Source organism: Penicillium canescens, assembly GCF_028828765.1.
Source record: "Penicillium canescens strain IBT 15451 chromosome Unknown utg000006l_segment0_segment0, whole genome shotgun sequence".
NCBI lineage: Eukaryota > Fungi > Ascomycota > Eurotiomycetes > Eurotiales > Aspergillaceae > Penicillium > Penicillium canescens.
In genome coordinates, this window is record NW_026703968.1 from 4,275,863 (window position 1) to 4,295,019 (window position 19,157).

At 50.4% G+C, this 19,157-nt stretch overlaps 9 protein-coding genes across 9 annotated transcripts; 6 read left to right on the top strand and 3 right to left on the bottom strand.

The window, feature by feature from the left end:
* Positions 1-669: 669 nt before the first annotated feature.
* On the top strand, positions 670-2,215 carry gwt1 (putative GPI anchor biosynthesis protein Gwt1; the record flags this gene model as incomplete). Its single annotated transcript, XM_058519190.1, has 3 exons — positions 670-765; positions 825-995; positions 1,085-2,215. 3 exons carry the CDS (start codon positions 670-672, stop codon positions 2,213-2,215), a joined length of 1,398 nt encoding a protein of 465 aa, XP_058369978.1.
* Positions 2,216-2,363: 148 nt separating this feature from the next.
* On the top strand, positions 2,364-4,295 carry N7446_010448 (amidase; the record flags this gene model as incomplete). Its single annotated transcript, XM_058519191.1, has 3 exons — positions 2,364-2,485; positions 2,548-3,122; positions 3,178-4,295. 3 exons carry the CDS (start codon positions 2,364-2,366, stop codon positions 4,293-4,295), a joined length of 1,815 nt encoding a protein of 604 aa, XP_058369979.1.
* Positions 4,296-4,521: 226 nt separating this feature from the next.
* N7446_010449 (uncharacterized protein) lies at positions 4,522-4,821 on the bottom strand (the record flags this gene model as incomplete). The annotated part of the gene is made up of 1 exon (XM_058519192.1): positions 4,522-4,821. One exon carries the CDS (start codon positions 4,819-4,821, stop codon positions 4,522-4,524), a length of 300 nt encoding a protein of 99 aa, XP_058369980.1.
* A 728-nt stretch (positions 4,822-5,549) lies between these two features.
* Positions 5,550-7,756, bottom strand: pdeA (3',5'-cyclic-nucleotide phosphodiesterase PDE1). Its single transcript, XM_058519193.1, has 3 exons — positions 7,547-7,756; positions 6,696-7,381; positions 5,550-6,644 (listed from the first exon to the last, which is right to left on the bottom strand). The coding sequence occupies exons 1-3, from the start codon at positions 7,610-7,612 to the stop codon at positions 5,864-5,866; spliced, it is 1,533 nt and encodes a 510-aa protein (XP_058369981.1). The 5' UTR covers positions 7,613-7,756; the 3' UTR covers positions 5,550-5,863.
* A 559-nt stretch (positions 7,757-8,315) lies between these two features.
* N7446_010451 (SSH4 family protein) lies at positions 8,316-9,968 on the bottom strand (the record flags this gene model as incomplete). Its single annotated transcript, XM_058519194.1, has 3 exons — positions 8,316-9,121; positions 9,174-9,479; positions 9,533-9,968. The coding sequence occupies 3 exons, from the start codon at positions 9,966-9,968 to the stop codon at positions 8,316-8,318; spliced, it is 1,548 nt and encodes a 515-aa protein (XP_058369982.1).
* A 337-nt stretch (positions 9,969-10,305) lies between these two features.
* N7446_010452 (aminopeptidase P family protein) lies at positions 10,306-11,855 on the top strand (the record flags this gene model as incomplete). Its single annotated transcript, XM_058519195.1, has 2 exons — positions 10,306-10,444; positions 10,498-11,855. The coding sequence occupies 2 exons, from the start codon at positions 10,306-10,308 to the stop codon at positions 11,853-11,855; spliced, it is 1,497 nt and encodes a 498-aa protein (XP_058369983.1).
* A 1,156-nt stretch (positions 11,856-13,011) lies between these two features.
* On the top strand, positions 13,012-13,891 carry N7446_010453 (uncharacterized protein; the record flags this gene model as incomplete). Its single annotated transcript, XM_058519196.1, has 2 exons — positions 13,012-13,322; positions 13,375-13,891. 2 exons carry the CDS (start codon positions 13,012-13,014, stop codon positions 13,889-13,891), a joined length of 828 nt encoding a protein of 275 aa, XP_058369984.1.
* A 681-nt stretch (positions 13,892-14,572) lies between these two features.
* Positions 14,573-14,989, top strand: N7446_010454 (uncharacterized protein; the record flags this gene model as incomplete). Its single annotated transcript, XM_058519197.1, has 2 exons — positions 14,573-14,910; positions 14,962-14,989. The coding sequence occupies 2 exons, from the start codon at positions 14,573-14,575 to the stop codon at positions 14,987-14,989; spliced, it is 366 nt and encodes a 121-aa protein (XP_058369985.1).
* Positions 14,990-15,874: 885 nt separating this feature from the next.
* On the top strand, positions 15,875-18,574 carry N7446_010455 (J domain-containing protein). The gene is made up of 7 exons (XM_058519198.1): positions 15,875-15,989; positions 16,042-16,126; positions 16,186-16,412; positions 16,483-17,140; positions 17,195-17,835; positions 17,868-18,132; positions 18,186-18,574. The coding sequence occupies exons 1-7, from the start codon at positions 15,960-15,962 to the stop codon at positions 18,335-18,337; spliced, it is 2,058 nt and encodes a 685-aa protein (XP_058369986.1). The 5' UTR covers positions 15,875-15,959; the 3' UTR covers positions 18,338-18,574.
* The last annotated feature ends 583 nt before the right edge of the window (positions 18,575-19,157 follow it).

Genomic DNA, 19,157 nt, shown 5'->3' on the forward strand with positions numbered 1-19,157 from the left:
TGGGAATCAGCCAAGGGGGCACGGCCGTTCAAAATGCTTTGCCCTACGGACTGCACAGACTCTTTATTGATACGCAGTTCGGGGCCATGGCCGATCATTACGGATCGAATTCCGGACTTAGTGTATGGCTAAAGTTAATTTAAATCCGTGTGGACATAGGACTTGTGATGTATCAGAGTGCCCGCGTTTAGTGGAAGATAACCGGAGACAATGCGCATTGGACAGAAGTTTCAATACTTGATCTTTGGTAGATTGGATGTGAATCAATAACGGTAGCCTGTGTTCCACAGTGGGGAAGCTGATACAACTCAAACAGGCATCTACAGTTATCAATACCTTGAATCCTACGGGAGAGGGTTGTGCCTCTACTCCTGGATGCCCTGACAGTGGCTCGAATTTCATTGTTAGTCCGTCAGGCCTGGGGGGGGTTAGGGTCAAATGTGAGTACGTGTCATGATGTTGGCTATGTATTCACCCAGTACCACAGACTTGAAAGTGAAATGCATTGCATTATTGACACTCTGTCATCAGTGAAATTGTCAGATGTTCCAAGAAATGATATCGTGGCTAGGGGTCAGGTGATCGTGGTGGGTAAACACTTGGAGCTTCTCCAACTTCCTTTTCTTCCCACGTCATTCTCCAATTTGTTGGCCATTCGAACTGCCCAGTATGGATCCGAGCTACAAAGCTCGCAAGGAGGCATTCGTGTCAAACCTTGCTGGAAGCACAATTCTTGAAATCAATGCAGTCACTCTCGTTGCCTCAGTGAGAGACTCCAATTCCAATTGATCTTGCTATTTTGCTAATCTGCGCGATCACCCCAGACATCTGTCCTTCTCTGGTCAGCTCTTCAATCCCGATTGTCCTTTTTTACACCCTACGGGCCTGCGGCACTCGTCACGGATTTCCTTCTCAATGTTCTGGCCATCTTGTTCGCGACAACAGCATACTCCTCGGCGCCGCTCCTCCTCAACGTCTTCCTCGTCTCCCCCGCCGTACTTCTTTTCCTTACCAGGCCAGGCCTACGCACCCCCCAAAAAGCGAAACCACCCCGCAAATCCAAGACCAAACATGAAACCCCCAGGAAGAATCCCTGCTACCCGTCCACCCATTCTTGACGACATATCGCGCAGCCATGATGATCGTCACCTGTGTTGCTATTTTGGCTGTCGATTTTCGTGCTTTTCCTCGCCGTTTCGCCAAGGTTGAGAACTGGGGAACTTCTCTGATGGACTTGGGGGTTGGATCTTTCGTTTTCTCCGCTGGAGTTGTTTCTGCACGAGCGGTTCTCAAAGGCCGCAACTCGAAATCTCCCAAAGTAGCCTTGCATAAAAGACTGATTGGCTCGGCTCGTCACTCCATCCCCTTACTTGTACTGGGTCTCATCCGTCTATGGAGTGTAAAGGGCTTGGACTATGCGGAACATGTGACGGAATATGGCGTGCACTGGAACTTCTTCTTTACACTTGGCTTCTTGCCTCCTTTTGTGGAGCTTTTCGATTCTTTGACTACATTGGTTCCCTCCTACGAGGCACTTGCACTTGGCACTGCGGTCCTTTACCAAGTTGCTTTGGAGTCGACCGATCTTAAGGGATACATTCTCGTGTCTCCTCGAGGACCAGATCTGTTGTCTAAGAACCGTGAGGGTGTCTTCTCCTTTATTGGGTACTTTGCAATCTTCCTCGCGGGACGTGGTGTTGGAATCCGCATCATTCCGCGTGGAACATCGGCAACCAAATCGCCTCAGCAGGCACGGAGATCTATCCTGGCAAGCTTGGTTCTGCAAGCTCTATTCTGGTCGACCTTGTTCTTCTTCAACTCCACCTACGCCTTTGGCTACGGCGCCAATATTCCTGTGTCGCGTCGACTGGCTAATATGCCGTATGTCCTCTGGGTGTCAGCATTCAACAGCGCACAGCTATTCCTGTTCTGTTTGACCGAGACTGTGTTCTTCCCGGCGGTCCACCGGGCCACCAGCAAGGATGGCGAAGTAGAGCAGACTTCCTTCGCGACCAGTCGTATTCTACACGCCTTCAACCGAGGGGGCCTTGGGCTTTTCTTGATTGCGAACTTGCTTACTGGAGCAGTGAACCTGAGCGTTCCTACTCTGGATCTCAATACCCCACAAGCCATGGGGATTCTGATTGTCTATGCAGCAGTGCTCACTGGGGCTGCCTTGGGCATGGACAAGTACAACATTAAGCTGAGTCTGTAGATTTACAACAAATATATGGAATACATGTACGTATTTGCACTTTAACAGGTAGAACATGTGACCTGAGTTGAACCGCGGCATGTGATAAGCTATCGGCACCTCCACTTGAGCTTCCATGTTCTCATGTTGACCTCAACACCCATTCATCATGAATTCACAGGCATTCCTCAATTATCCTCCGCCACGTGAAGGCCCCTCGGTGCCATATAAGAATGAGACGCAGACCATTCCGGTCTTCCGCGGCACACCCTTGGCCATCGGCGCAACATTGTAAGTTGCACAGAGCTCCATTGAGTTGTCGCGACACACTAATTCGGAGTTTTTCGTCCCAGAATTCATAATATCGGCTTTATCCAGAGCCATATCTGGCGCAATGCCGGATTTGGCATCATTCGTGAGATCCCTCACCTCAGTCAGTACGCCGGTCGCTACGATCCAACTGTGATTCCCATCGACAACGCTAGCCAAGACGATTCAAAAACGACGGCTCCTGTGGAACGAAGAAAAGGAGATCATGGATATTACACCTCTGCCGACTACCATGCGCTCTACTCGTCCGGGGAGCTGACCCCGATCGCCGTCATTGAGACGCTACTCCCTCTGATCCGACGTGACGTTCAGCCGGCTGGGAAACACGCAACTGCTTTCCTTGAGTCGCAATCTGATGCAATCCGTGCGGCGGCGGAAGCATCCGCCGAGCGATACAAGAAGGGCCAGCCGCTGGGTCCGCTGGATGGAGTACCGGTCGCAGTGAAGGACGAGGTGCACATCACCGGATATAAGCGCACACTAGGAACCAAGCTGGATTTCAAGCATGGCACTGATGCGACGTCATGGTGTGTGAAGCAGTGGCTAGATGCTGGAGCTATAGTGATTGGAAAGACCACCATGCACGAACTGGGACTTGGTGAGTACTTCATTTCCGACGTTCGGAAAATGAAATGGTGGTTGACTATTTTCAGATACTACCAACAATAACCCAAATTATGGGACGCCGAAAAACCCCCACAACAAAGACTATTACTGTGGCGGTTCATCTGGTGGCTCCGGGTATGCTGTCGGGGCTGGACTTGTACCGATCGCACTCGGCGCAGATGGTGGAGGCTCAATTAGAATCCCATCATCATTCTGTGGCATCTGGGGACTGAAGCCTTCACATGGCCGGGTGTCTGGTGCGCCGTCTCTGAGTCTTGCGCCCACTGTCGGCGTCCTCGGGCCCATGGCAGCCAGCATCGATGACCTCGCCCTCGCCTACCGTACCATGGCCACTCCAGCACCTGCCTCAGAAGACCCGATTTCATCACAATTCCCCAATCCGGTACCGGCTTCTTCTGACACCAAGAGGACCAAGACAATTGGTATCGTTCGCGACTGGATCGATCGCGCCGAGGGCCCGGTGCGCGCTACCCTGGATAGAGTGCTCGAATACTACCGCCAGGAAGGGTACACCATTGTGGACATTTCAATCCCATACCTTCCGGAAGGTCAGCGAGCCCACGCTCTGACTATCATGGCGGAAATTGCATCAGGTGTCGATGCGAGTCAGATCCGACAGCTCACGGCCCCGAACAAAATGCTCGTCTCCATGGGAATGTACCAGGTCACTGCCCAGGACTTGCTTGCCTCCCAGCGGTTGCGCAATTTGCTTATGACGCATTTGGCTCATCTTTTCAAGACTAACCCCGGATTGCTCATCGTTTCCCCTACGACTCCCATTCCCGGTTGGCATATTGATGGCGGCGAGGCAGACTTGTCTCGGGGCTTGTCGGATGGCAAGTCTTCTGTCCGCAATATGGAATATGTTTGGTTGGCCAACTTTACTGGTTGCCCTTCAATTAGCTGTCCTGCTGGTTACAGCCCCGATGGCGGTGTGCCTATCGGGGTGATGGCCATGAGTGAGTGGGGTACTGAGGAGGAGCTTATTGCGTTTGCTCGGGATGGTGAAGCTATCTTGGATCTACCTGGTAGCCGGCCCCAGCGTGAGGACGAGGACGTTGCTTCCACGATGAAGGGCCTGAGGATTCCTTCTAATGATGCCTCGGTTTGGGAGGATGTTATCGGCCAAGCTAAGTCGAAATAAATGAATCCTCCAACGAAGAAAGCTCCAGCTTTTTTACTTTGTCAGACATGCCCGTCACCATTGTGAATAATATTTTGTTAAATAAGCCACACACTGTCGATAGAGGCATACAAAGTCTCAACCAAGTGACCGATGATTTACCCTAGTAGCTTTATTCCATGAAAACATTCAATGTAACGCGACTATGGAAGATAGTAAAATGTTCCATAGCAAGACTAGACATGTACTAGCCCCCGAACACGACAGACGGATCATACATCGTCATGTTGAAGGATATGCAGTTTCCAACATGGAATACACCCCCATGCTTATCCCCACTGTTGGTATCACAATCGTTGGCAATCTGGCCAACATAATGAACACATTCTTCCTTCGACATTGACTGCTCGCCATCGCCACCATCCAACTTGAGAGTTACGGTGCACTCAATGTCACTCTCTCCCCAGCCTGTATCGCCTTCATGGAATCCGTCCTTGGTATTCAGCACGATATTAGTGCAGAAGTTATCAATCATTCTGCTGCCCATCTTGTCACTCTCATTCAACATGTCAACTGGTAATGTCCACGCGTCGCCACATTTACAGCTTAGTTTTGACTCGGACGTCACAAACTAAACATGTAACACTCATCTGTGGAGACGGTACCGCCGTGCTTGCTACTGTCCGTGTCACAGTCGTTGGCTAACAGGTTCATATACTCCTTGCAGTAGTCGGCTGAAATCTCTCCATCATATGGGGCCTTGCATATCTTTTGTGTTGAAACTTCCATAACTGCTTTGGTGTTTCCGGCAATTCACCATCAAGTGTCTGCTTGGAAGGCCAGTCTGTCTGACCGGCGATTTTGATGCAGAACTTGTCTAGGTCTCCAGATGTGGAGCCGTCTGTATTCAGAAAGGACACAGGGTAGGTTTGCCCATTTCCTCCCGTGCAAGACTTGGTTGCTGTTGCTGACACTGAGATAGTGACTGATGACGATGTTCTTGTTGAGTGGGAGATGGTTGATGAGCTGCTTTCGATTGCGGAACTTGAACTCGACGATGCTGTGCTTGCTCTAAAGCGTAGTCGTTTCAATCGAGCTAGTATAGGATGTGCTGGTCGCTTGCACACTAAAGCTACTCGATCCTAGACGAATGAGAGACACGGCAAGGCGCTGGAAGTGATTCGGATGAAGAGCCGCCAAATGGAATGGCGGTTGCTTCGAGTAGAAGCACGTCGAAGACGATAGTCCTAAGTTGCATATTTGCGAACTTTCGAAATGGGGTCTTGCCCTTAGAACGAGGGGATTCCTTCTTTTCTGTAAATGCTGTCTTTCCTCTTCGCGTCTCGTTCTTTTGGAAACACTAGGAAATGAGCTACTTTGTCGTTCGACAAGAACAAGATATTCCATCGTCCAACACATCCAAACGGACCCCCAACGGTACAGGGCTAGTGAAGACATTCGCCGTGAATGAAGATGCAGTTGATCATCGATAATTGAAGTTTAGCTATTGTACACAGACATAATTAATCCAACGCTTAGAAATGGAAAAATAAATCCGAACGCCTTTCTAATTACCTGACCGGTGTCTTTTATATCCATATCCCTTCCAGGGGATTAGGAATAAAGAACTCACATCCCAGATGCGCCGCCGTACCACGAGCTTTCAGCTCACTTAGAATCTGTTCACCGGGAGGCGGCCCATCAGTGAGGTGTTCTTTGATATGAATGATGTAAACCTTCAATCCTTCCAGCGGAAGAGGCTCGGTATCATCCCAGCCTTTGGGTTCCAAGCCCACCACATCTGCATGATCACCACCATCGCCGAAGCCCGGAGGAGCAGCTGCGGGTACGTGAGGCAGCTCAAACGACTCGCTCGGGTGTGAGCGAGGTTCGACAGGGGGAACAGACGGCGTTTTCTCGTCGGCATAACTCCGGGTTCGTTTCGATCGAGGGCTCACTTGTTCACTGCGAGCTTCAGGAATGGCTGGGGCCTCGCGTTTGCGCTTTTTGTCCGGTGTGTTCGTTTCGCGCACTTCCGCAACTTTGGCGGCTAGCACGCTGAGTTCGGCGACCAAATGTCGCGGACACATGTGGCCATACAGGTATGCGTCGTCGACGCTGTCGTTGTATGAACACTCGATGAAAATGGCTCGTAATTTACCTGTAGCAATCTTTGGTGCTGCCGCCTCCCATACTAGTTTGTTGAGAGACTCGAGAGACACGGAGTCGGGTTCGACATCACCGAACACAATGATCTCGTAGCCGGTATGATGATCGCGCAGGAAGAATGCCGAGCTCTCAACTGTCGCCACAGGTGTTTCTTTGGGGTTAGAGGGGAAAATACGAGGTGAGCGAGCGGGGGAATAGAAACTGCGCGTGTTAGCAAGTCAACTGATAAAAAGGTTCCAGGTATAAGTTTACCTGCCATCGGTCTGGTCGACCGAAATGGCCCTTGAAGGAATCATCAACTGATGTTCTGCAAAGACAGTACTCCCAGCGCGATGATGCACACCACTTTCGGGATGATACCGTTGTTTACACTTCCCATGGCTGATACTGAGGCATTTCGTCAACAAGCCATTACAGGCTCTTACATAGCCCCTGCTTTCGCCACGACCGAAGCGAGGGTTTCCACCTTCTACCAAACGTTGGTATGTGAGTAGACCGGCGCCGCCATCCTCATCCGACAAGTTCGGCCAGATGATATCGTTGAACATGTGGTTCTTGATGGCGGATAACACTGATGGCAACGCAGCCACCGGCTTTGGGCCAGCCCCCGCCTCCAAGATCGGAGTGTTGATGGCCAATCCTGAGATATGATCCAGATGAGGATGAGTAATGAGGACAGCGCCAATGATTTCCCGAAAGATATGAGCTGCATTGGCCTGTGCAGTTTGGTAGGGCAGCTCAAGCCCCTGAAAGGGCCCATTTGTCATCAATCCCTGATCATCCTTGCATTCGGGGATGTATCGCTCCAGCAATCGGATGATTCCCGCAAGAAGGGTACCCGCATCCACGGCTACCACAGAGTCTGGCGACCATTTTGTGGAGGTCGATCGGACCAGAATGCCGGTGACGCTGTCTTCACGGGGCCCTCCCGTTGGTCCCTGAGCCAGTTAGCATTCTGCAAAAGATGTAGAAGTAAAAGTAAGAGGATCCATCTGCCAAAGCCTCCAAAGCCAAGTGGGAGACGAGGTCCAATGATCGGGCTGGGTATTAACTCCGACACATGGCTTTGCAGGTGGAATCTGCAAGAAACCAATCAAACTTACCAAGACAATGACTTGGAATGCGGCTTTGTCGGCCATTGTTGCACTCTCCGTGGAGACGTAAGACATGAACAATGAGCTGACGACTGAACCGGAGCCAGGCTACCGGGGAGACTGACCTCTACTAGAGTGTTTCAGCAGACTGTTTCACAGCTCCGACAGATTGCGGCTAAAAACGCGAAAGAGGACAAAAAAAAGGTGAAATTAAACAGGTAATCTTGCGACTTGGACTGTTTCTAAAACCAAGTATGGGAAATACCATAAGCTGAAGGCAGAAGTGATGTTAGAGAGAAGGCTGAGGCGGAAGTCCAGCCCTTTGTCATGCGGATCTCTTATCGCGGGACGGTGGGGACCAGCTGGATCGGAGACCGGAAACAGTGGAGAGACCTTCGGGGGGTGGAGATCCGGGCGGACACGGCAATCTGGACACACTTTGATATTTGATGGAATGGAAATGCTGGAAATACACAGAGAGAGGAAAAGAGAGAGAGAGAGAGACGTAAAGATCAAAGCTTCGAGTCTTGGCAGAAGGCGATCTGAGCTCTGGGGCAATCGGGCATTTATACGGTGTCTTCTTGCACTCCTTACTGTCTACACGTACATGCACTAGACTGTAATTGAAATGGACGTCCTTATACATGATTCATTGACTCTCGCACATTCCCAATCCCAAAAAAATCAGCCCGAGTTGCTTGTAACGCCATCCCGTGAACCCGCTAAATAAAACAAAGAAATAACAAGGGAAGCTATGTTCATAGACAAAGACGCTGTATCAGGGATCATTGTCCTCTATTGAGTGTTCGTTCCAATCTCTGGCCACCACAGTCTGGTAACTGGGCAGATTTGGCCCATCAAATTCGCTGGATTCATTTGATGGAGAGTTGAATCCCTCAGAGCCTCTGGGGGGATATTCTAGGGAAGCATCACTGCCCCTGCGACTGCTGCCAGGGCTGGAGTATTCTGGTGGTGGGACCTCAGGCTCTTCGCCTGGAGCACCAGGCTCTTCGTCGCCAGCAAAACGACTAGATCCCTCACCAGCATCTTCATTGGAAGGGATGTGGGCCAGCTGGGCGAGGGAAATGTCAGTGGGAGATCGAGCAGGGCCTGGGCTGGCCGCCGGAGGGATCCTAACACTTGAACCTGAGGCGGCGTAATTGGCGTTTTGATACACGCGTTGGGAGATTTGAGCCGCGCTCTCACGGCCCGACTCGAGGAGGATGCTGCCTTGCTCACTGCCATAGGGTGGGGGCGGGGCCAGGCTGCCGGTCATAGGGGCCAAACCCCATTTCTTGACGTTGCCTTCGATGAAGACGAATCCCATTTGACCAAAATTGACGTGAACGGTACAGGGCCCGTTGGCGCCAATCGTGGGGAAGAGGTTTTGTGAACGATAGTTATGGGCCACGTCTTCGAGCCGCTTGCCGTTGCGAGTAAAGAAGATCGTGCCTGATCGGGGGCGATAGCCTACACCGATGACATCGCCTTGAAGTAGAGGGGGACCGTATGGGGTTGCTGTGAATGGTTGATTAAGTCGGCGATGTCCAGTGGACTCGTAGGCAACAGAGGATTTGTGAAGGCCTGGTAACTGTTAGCAGGTTGCCTGATAAAGAATACTTTCGGTAGGACATACCAGGCATTCGGAACAAAGGATACGGTTTGGTACTGACACCGATCCCGATCATGGTCGACTCGGGCTTATCGTAGATCTTCGCTTCCCAGTAGTAGACCTCATTCTGCTTCGGGATGGGCAGGTTGGTCTGTACACTACACTCGGAGTCGAAGAACTCGATTTCTGTGCGCCCTTCCACAAAGCAGTTTGCAATCTCCAACTCCGGCTGGAACTCCCAGGCGGAGACACCCTTCTCTTGAATGGCGAGGAATTGTGATAACGAAATGTCGGTTTGCACGGACTCGGGCGGGTTTCCTTGTACAAAAGCTGCGCACCATTAGCAAATCGATCAAGCAGATTTCGGGCATGCATTGCCGTACCTTTGGCTCGTAAGTATTCCGACCGCGCCAGGTCATCCATAGACTCTAGCGCCGCCTCTTCCTCGCGCGCAAACGCTTGCTCGTCGTCATATTCACCAGGCCGACCAATGCGATCCAGCATAATCCGCCCGCGGCGGGTATATTTAAAGAAAAAGAAGATCGCCAGCACGATAAATGCGACTGCGGCCGAGCCAAAAGCGGACAAGATCCCAATCAGGATGCCTTTGCCGGTCGAGCCGGTCGAGTTGCCACCACTGGCGGCCACGACCTCAGGACGAAATTCTGACAGCGAGGAGAGAACATTCTGGAGGTTGGACTGGATTTGTTGCTGTGAAAGAGACGGGTCGGTTGGGGAGAGGAGCGGTGACGTCGGAGTGCCTATCACCGTTCTCAAGGTGGATGGCAGGAGCCCGGGGCTCGCCTCAAAACCCTGCATGGTTCATTGATTGTAATAAATAAGGAATAGAGGAACGAATAGCTAAGAGCGATGAGGAAGAACGAGGAACGAGGAACAAGTACAGAAGTTGGGAAAGTTGGAAAGTTGGAAAGTTGAGTGAGAGGAGAAAGAGAGCGAGCGGGAAGTTATCTAAGACGCTTTCGGGTCTCCAACTCTCCAAGGCTGACTTGCTCTTCCTCTCTCCTCTTGGATTCCTGTAATCCTACAAACCTGGCTTCTAAGCCTTGATATCTCCCTTCTCTTTGCTAACTTTGCACTAATACCCCTCGGCTTACTCTCCCCTCCTTGCTGCTAAAGTGACCCCTCTCATCCAGTTATGCGAGCGACTAGTTCAGCCCAGGGCTCTCGGGGCTCTCAGGGCACTCATGACCCCTTGGCTCGTGAGATCATGATCAATTCAGTTGACACCTACGACATCCGTCTGGCAACTCCTACTTCCTGCGATAAGTACCCAGGTCCGTCCCCCTAGACCTTCCCCTTCGCCCTCTGCTCAGCTAACCCGCCCTAGCTAAGCATCACGCGCGCAATGTTGCCCGAAAGCTTAAGGCTTCAAGTGGCTTGGTTTTCCTCTCTGGGCAGCCGACAATCAACCTACGCGACTCGGACCAGTCGCGCCCCTTCCGGCAACGACGATACTTCTACTACTTGAGTGGAGTCAACGAGCCCGACTGTTCGCTAACATACGATATTGAACGAGACCTGTTGACCCTTTATGTCCCTGACTTTGATCTCCATCGGGCTATCTGGATGGGACCGACCCTCTCAAGGGAGGATGCATTGGATCAATATGATGTGGACCGAGTACACTATCAAACTGCGCTGAAAGAAGGACTCCAGACATGGCTGGATGAGCGCAAGGAGGGCAGCAAATTGTATCTTGTCCATCAGTCGGAGAAGCCGGATCACCTTCCTGCTGATGCGCCTCTCGAGTTGGAGAAGCTCATGCCTGCGATGGATGCGGCCAGAGGTATTAAGGATGAATATGAAATCCGAATGATTCGCCAAGCGAACAAGGTCTCGGGCCTTGCACACCGCGAAATTCTTGAACGCATCCAGACTTTTTCCAATGAGTCGGAAATCGAAGGGTCGTTCCTAGATACCTGCGTCTCAAACGGCGCCCGCAATCAGGCGTACCAGATCATCGCCGCATCAGGGCCCAACGCGGCAGTCCTGCACTACGACCGGAATAATGAATCCCTCCACAATAAGCCTCTTGTCTGCCTTGATGCTGGTGCGGAGTGGAACTGCTATGCCAGTGATGTGACGCGGACTTTCCCTCTTTCTGGCGAATGGCCCAGCGACTACGCTCGGGATATCTATAAGCTCGTAGAGCGGATGCAGGAAGAGTGCATCCGGGGAATGCGCAAAGGAGTCCGCTATCTATCTCTCCACAATCTAGCCCATGACATCGCTATTGACGGACTCCTGGCGCTTGGTGTGCTCAAGAACGGCACAACCCTTGAGATCCGCCAGTCTGGTGCTTCTAAGGTCTTCCTCCCTCATGGACTAGGACACCACGTTGGGTTGGAGGTCCACGATGTCTCCGAGACATCAATCATGACGTTTGGTCGGACCCGCCCGCACTGGGCCACTACCTGCCTTTCGCCTTGCACTGCCTCTGCACCGGTATTGGAAGAAGGCATGGTTGTCACCGTTGAACCAGGACTGTACTTCTCGCCTCTGGCTCTTGCCGATGCGCGCAATCAACCCTATGCCCGCTTCATAGATTTCGACATTGCAGATAAATATGTACACATTGGTGGGGTGCGTATTGAGGATGATATCCTTGTGACGGCTACTGGCTATGAGAACCTCACTACAGCGCCCAAGGGTGAAGAAATGCTTGCCATTATTCGAGGGGAATAGTGTGAACATTATAGATAGTATACAGCATATGGGAGAGCATATACAATACCTCATGGATCTAGCCTCTAGCCCCAGTTTTCATGAATCAGCTCGGTTGTCCAGACCGAGACCCACGTCAAAGTTTGGTTCGGCTTATATATCTGTATAGTGGCAAACATCCCCAGGTCGAGACTTGGGAGATCGTCCAAACGACCAGGCCTCTTACAAACCTGGTCTTACAAATTGTTAGACGTCTGATAGTTATATATAGTCCGCTATATCCTTTTGACTCGCGCTTCACAATCATCTACATTGGATCGAACTGACTTGATCTTCCAAATTACCTCCCAAACCACCAAACTATATCCAACTCCACAATGGCCTGGTTACACCACGTCTCCCGCCGTATCCGTGATATCTGGCACACTCAGAGAATTTCCATGGCCGCCAAGGCTGACCGATGGGATGAATCTACCTGAACATACCTCTCTCACTCGACCTACCATTAAGTTACTTTGGTTTCTATTCTGCTACGACATCCTCGGCTTGAACAAAACACAACCTCACTTGAAAATAGTCGGATTTGGGCTTGGCCTGGAATAGCCTAAGCATTTCCACCGAACCACACGCTTCAAGTGACACAGAGGGCCAAGCAGGTTTGATAGTTGCATACCTTGGGAATTTACCGTCAACAGATGTCAGATGTTTATTCATGCGGGTACATGTTTCCTTGTCCATACTACCATGTCATTCGCCAAACAGTATATATAGATATATATATGCGTGTGTTAATGTATTGAACCTGCCCCACGACTAACAGTAACATCCAAGTAAGCCAGTTCAAGCCTGTCTACTGTAAAATAATACAAAGTGAAACGTGAATGCCTCATTTCCAGGAAATGTACCCCTCACACTTTACCTCGGGTTCGTACTCGTATATTTGTCTTGGTCCAGCGCTGATCAGTCTGGAAGCGAGCATCAATGCTCTAATGCCCCCTAATCCCCCATCGAAATGAAGGTATCTTTCAGATCTTTGCCTTTTATGCACATCAACCGGATGCCGAGACTGCCGGTCATCGATAGCCCTTTTCGCCCGTGACGCAGGTACTTATAACCCCGGCTTCCCCAGACGGTGGCTCGCAAAATACATGCAGCGAGATCAGCGATCTCTTCCAATATGGGGGATCATTCTGAACATTCGGTGAAGCATGTCGATACGGAACTTATGTTCTGGAGAGCATCAGGGGGTGACAATCGTGTCCGGATCGACTTCACCAACGGGAACCCTGAGGAGGGTGTCAAGGCAATGCGGGTTCGTGATCAGATGCACCGAGTAAGAGTGCATGACATCCGAGGCCAAGAATCCAACTTCACGCTGGACAGAAATGGCTTTGTATATGTGTCACATGATATGCCTGGAGATGCCACGGATGAAGTCCAGGTTAAAGACACCATCATCCCCAAGACGGAGGAACTAGTTCGCCAAATGTCAGTTTTAATTCCCCTGACTGTGTTTCATTTGAACTGAACCGTATCGCAGAACTGGGGCAACCAGGACGGTCACCTTTGCACATCGAGTCCGATGCCTCGCGACAGATGCGTCCTTGCATGCCGATAATCGCGCACCCGCACATAACGTGCATTCAGACTTCACCACCGAAGGGGCATTGCACCATCTGGAGTCCATTATACCCGATGAACAGGAGCGGACCCGTCTCCTCGCTGGCCGAGTCCTGATCATCAATGTGTGGCGACCTTTGAAAACCATCCAGCGAGATCCCCTTGCAGTTTGTGACTGGAACTCGGTCAATCCACGCGACAACATCCCCACGCGGCTGATAGTGGCTCATGGCTGGAATGAACTAGGCCGGTATGCCTTCAATGCAGACCAACAATGGTACTATCTGGGCCGTCAGCAGCCTCACGAGCCTTTGGTCTTTACACAATTCGACAGTGACAAAGGGGTCAGCGTCCCACACTCTGCATTTGTCGACCCTGAGTTTCAAGATGGGGCAGCCAGGGAGAGCATTGAAATTAAGATGTTTGCCTTTCTTTAGTGGTTTCACCTGGACAAGGGTGTGTAGTTAGGGGCTAATTTAGGAGAATACTGTACTGTATTCTTTGTTCTTTTATTTGATTTTATTTGATTATATGCTATTTCTAGTTGATTCTTTTATTTTCTTTCAGAAATTGATTCTAGAACCCGACAAAGAATGAAATATGCAAGGAGAGAAAACTCTGCCGGAGTCAGACCATCGTCTCCGTAGGGAGAAATCGGGATGCCCACTCCGTTGGCATCCGTTGCCTGACACGATCGCCAGTCGGGCCGGCACACTAATGCACCGGCATCGGCTTGTCGTCATGTGTTGAGTTTTTGTATCATATTTGTCGTCATAATGGTGGTCATAATAGTTGTCATATTTGTCGTCATAATAGTAGTCATAGTAGTCATATGGCTCATATGGCTCGTATATATAGCGTGCTAGCATTCCAAATGGAATAACGTGCTCAAATTCTAAAGTCTGCAAATCACGCGATGTCCGAGTCATCAAAGGACCTTGGCATCCCTTAGGGAGATCTTCTCGGTGGGACCCGAGAGTGGGTCGTTTTATAGTGACTCACGCAACTTTTTTACTTATAAAGCTCGACCCCTGCTACTCATCTTTTTCACCTCATCTCGTCCTCAGGGGTGATGGTCGCTCCTCTAAAAGTCTTTACTTTTCTTACTTCGCTTTAGGATGGGCCGACATAACAGACGTCGCACCCGTCCTCGTTCACGCAACCGATCTATAACTTTTCAACCCGAAACCCCGGCATCCATTCAGACACCCCAGAACACCTTCTGTGAGCCTGTGTCTATCGACAAATCTCCATGCACTTCATGTGGATCGCCAGCTGTAGCCCCCGCCCCGATATGGCATTTTGGGTATACAGCATGGCAGACCCGTGAACGCCCGACGGGGCTGGAATCAGGCCAGGATGAACAATATCGTCTGTTCGGCGGAGAGCCGGGTGACGACATGAGTCTCTGTGATCGGATGCTCGAGTACTTTGGCGGACTTGACTATATCGACTCGTGAGTATCACTCTCAACACTTGCCCTGATCACCATTCTGACTCGCCCCAGAACAAGTGGCCATGCCCTTGGAGATTGAATGTTCAGATATTCAGCCTGGAGACTTCCAGCGGATTCCTTTCCTTCCACTTTTTCGGTCACCAAAAAGACAAAAAACCATTATTTGATGAATTTGCGACGTTATGATCTGCGTTCGACAAACACAAAAAACACCAAAGGCAACACCCAGCGTCTGCCCACTCAAACGCGCCCAACCGCAATGACGAGAACACAGATCCCACGGATACCCGGGTCCCTGACTTGCAGCAATGAAGATGTCTCAGACATTGGATTGGTCCCTATTAACCCGGCCGTGATACTGGTCTGTTGATTAGGTCACACACCAAAAAATGAGTCACTGTTGAGTCATGCTTCACGCTTTGCCTGTATTGGTTGAGTTCGTGTCCGACCTCGAGTTGTTGACACTTGAGTTCCCTGTCTGGGCAAGGTGTGTGTGATGAGTAGAGTGACTAGGGGAGGACTGTGTGTGATGTATCTGTTTTTGTCCATACCAAACTGAAAGGGAGTGGTAATGGCAGCATTGAGAGCTTTGGATATTTCTCATGACTGTAGTTCTTGAGTTTTGTTTATAGTAGCCTTGAGCACAAAATCTTTACATATTCACATAACAAGTGCACGTAAATACCAGCTGAATAGTAACTAGTAGATAGTAGCCAGTAACGGAGAGAAGTAACTAGCTGAATAGCTTCGGGTTATACTTGTTCACCGCCAAGTATCTGCCCATTGATCCCCCACTTAGGGCAGGCGGTGAGACCCTTGAGGACACGGTCATCACCAGATCAGGAAGTGCGATATTGTCTCTCCCTTCATCACTCCTTTGTTTCCGGTGGGCCATGCTTTTGGGCTCTCAATAAGCTCCCGATATTTCTTCGCAGCTCTCTATTGCGCCCTTCTACCTGTCCAAAGTGGCTACTGTCAACAGCCTTGTGCAACACGATCTTTAAATTCCGCGGACAGCGGCCACCGCTGTACCTTGAACGCGCCGCACGATGTCGTCAGACTACACATACGATGAGCAGGTAAGGAATTTATGCAGCAATGAAGAAACAAGATTACTGATTGGAGTGTTAGGGTCAATTCTTCCCCTTCTTCATCCTCACTTTGACCGGCCTGGTCACACTCCCTCTTACCTATAATCTCCTACGTCCTAGTAAAGGTGAGTCTGGACTGGAAAGTGATGTTTGACCCGGTCTAATGATTGTGCGCTATCTACAGAGCTCGAGAACACTGCTCCCCGCATCAAATCCGACTTCAAACCCCAACATGCCGACCTCATCGACGCGCAGAAGCGCAAGCGTCTACGCAAAGAGCGCCGAATTAAGCGTATCGTTACCGTGATCCTAGGTTATGCGGTCATGGCATGGATGGTCTATTTAATTGTCGTCACGGCTCGGACCGTGGTGAAGGCGTATGATCCTTATGACATTTTGGGTGTCTCAAGGGTGAGTTGTCCAGTTCAAGGCGGGGCTGCTGATACAGGAACACTTGAGCTAACATTTCATTTACAAACAGAGCGCAGATGAGAAAGCTATTTCCAGACATTATAAGCGCATGTCGTTGATTTACCACCCGGATAAAATCCGTCCTGATCCCTCAAAGAACGAGACCATGGATATGCTCAATGAGCGCTTCGTCGAACTGACCAAGGCATACAAGGCTCTGACCGACGAGGAGGTCCGTAACAACTACCTTCAGTATGGCCACCCCGACGGCAAGCAGAGCTTCAGCATTGGTATTGCCCTTCCCCAGTTCATTGTCATGGAGGGCAATGGCAAGTACGTCTTGATGGTCTACGGTGCTCTTTTGGGTGTCCTTCTTCCATATATTGTTGGAAAGTGGTGGTATGGATCACAGCGCTACACCAAGGAGCGTGTTCTCGTCGCCAGTGCTGGAAACATTTTCCGCGAGTACAAGGAAGATATGCCCGAAGGTGGCATCATCAGTGCCTTGTCCTCTGGCGAGGAATTCAAGGACATGCTCAAGGGTGCTCAGGCTGAGTCTGGTTTAGCTAAGCTTGAGAAGCGAGTGTTGGCAGATGATTCTTCGTTCCTCTCGGCCAAGGACCGCGAGGCTCTGAAGCAGATGGACAACTCCTCTCGTCGCAAGGCATTGGCTTTGCTGTGGGCTTACCTGGGTCGAATCGATCTTGGTGACGCCTCTCTTGATGCTGGTAGGTCGAGCAGACATCTCTCATTCTTTTTCTTGTGCTGACTGATTTCTGCAGAAAAATACGAAGCCGCTCCTGTCGCCCTCTCCCTCTCCGAAGCTTTCACTGCCATTTCCCTTGCATTTGGTAGCATTGGACCTATCGTCGGTGCTTATAAAACCTCTCAGAATCTCATTCAGGCCGTTCCCCCGGGCTCCTCGCCGCTATTGCAACTTCCCAACTTCAGCGACGCCGTCGTCAAGTCAGTCGAAGGCGAAGATGCCAAGGAGCACTTCACCGTTCAAAAGTTCATGGCCCTTCCCGAGACTCAACGACGCAGTCTGACTATCGGCGCTGGTCTCCTCTCTGAGAAGCAATACGCCGATGCCATTTCCGTCGCCCAGCAACTTCCCGTTCTCCAACCCGAGAAGATCTTCTTCAAGGTCATGGGCGAGAAGGTCATCACCCCCAGCAGTCTGGTACAGCTGGTTGTTAAGGCACGCTTCATTCCTCCCGGTAGCACATCCGTGCCGCCAGTGAACGAAGTCGATCTGGAAGACATCGACCCCGACGAGGATGACCTTGAGGCCCTGATGGGACGCAAGCCCGCAAAGAACCGCGCTACTAAGCTTGTGGATGGCAAGAAGGTCGAGAACAAGATTGAGACTATCCAGCCACCCCTCGCCCACGCCCCGTTCCTCGCCCGCGACCACTCCCCCGTTGGAACATCTTCCTTGCAGACGCCAAGCAGGGCAAGATGGCCGTCCCGCCGTTTACTTTTACCACATTCGACAAGCCAATCTTCGACGAGGCTGGCAAGCCCACCTTCAATGTCCAAACTCTCAAGATGCAGTTCCAGGCTCCTCCGCAGGTTGGCGATTACACCTTCGTCCTCAACATGCTCTGTGACAGCTACCTGGGTCTCGACTACTCAACACAGATTACCCTGCACATTGAGGACCCGGCCAAGGCCGCCGCCTTGGAAGAGGACGACGATATCAGTGAACCTGATGAGGGTAAGTTCCCACCAATCCATTGGTCTGAATATTATTTACTAACACTTCTCCAGACTCCATCGCCGGCCAAATGCAAGCTCTCAAGACGGGACAACCACCCAAGAAGAAGACGCCTAAGGATTCCGACGACTCCAGCGAGAGTGACACCGAGGGCGACGCAGGCGATACCAGCGACACCAACACGGAAACGGAGGACGAGGATTGATTCCCTTTCTCTTGCATTGATTGATCGATTATACTTGAGACTTGTGTGACATAGACCTTGGCATGCCTTGTCTCTTGGACGGTTGAATTACATGATGTCTGTTCTTTCTTGTGGTCATTCTACTATTCATCGGGTAGCTTCGGGGTTTCTATTTGGTTTATTACTCTTTTCTTTTCCCTCTCGTGTATGTGCATCTATCATTTATTCCTGTCTGTTTAATAGACGTGAGGAATTGACCCCAAAATCTAAATTTAAATTCGAAATGTTACATCAGATAAGAATAGTTGGAGGATTTCCTTTAGTCTCGGTGAATTGTGACAATAGCTTCATTGTCTGGATGACACGGCGTATACCGCCATGACTATGATCTTTACCCAGTGTTATTGCACTGCAAGGTCATCAAGCCACTCACGCGCAAGGTCATCAAGCCACTCACGCGCAGGGTCAAGTGTCACGTACCCCAACGCCGAGCTTCATCCCAGTCCTATACAAGGAAAATAATGTACTAACTTGTTTCACTTGGATTTGAGATGCTGAATTTGCTAGGTTACTTTTTCTAGGTTGATACCAGATCGATCTGTGCGAGGTGTGGTGATTTCACTGCTCGAGATCTCAATGTATACATTAATCTCGATTTGATCTACTGTATGTCGTGCCGGAGTACCGACATCCGCTTTGTAGACGTATTCAGGTTGATGCTAGGGTACATATACTGTTCTTTTCAACGTTGGCTTTCCTTGATGTGATAATTGTGATAATTGCATACCGATATCGTGAACTAAATGCTTTTATAGATTAGGTAAATGATCATAAAATTCAT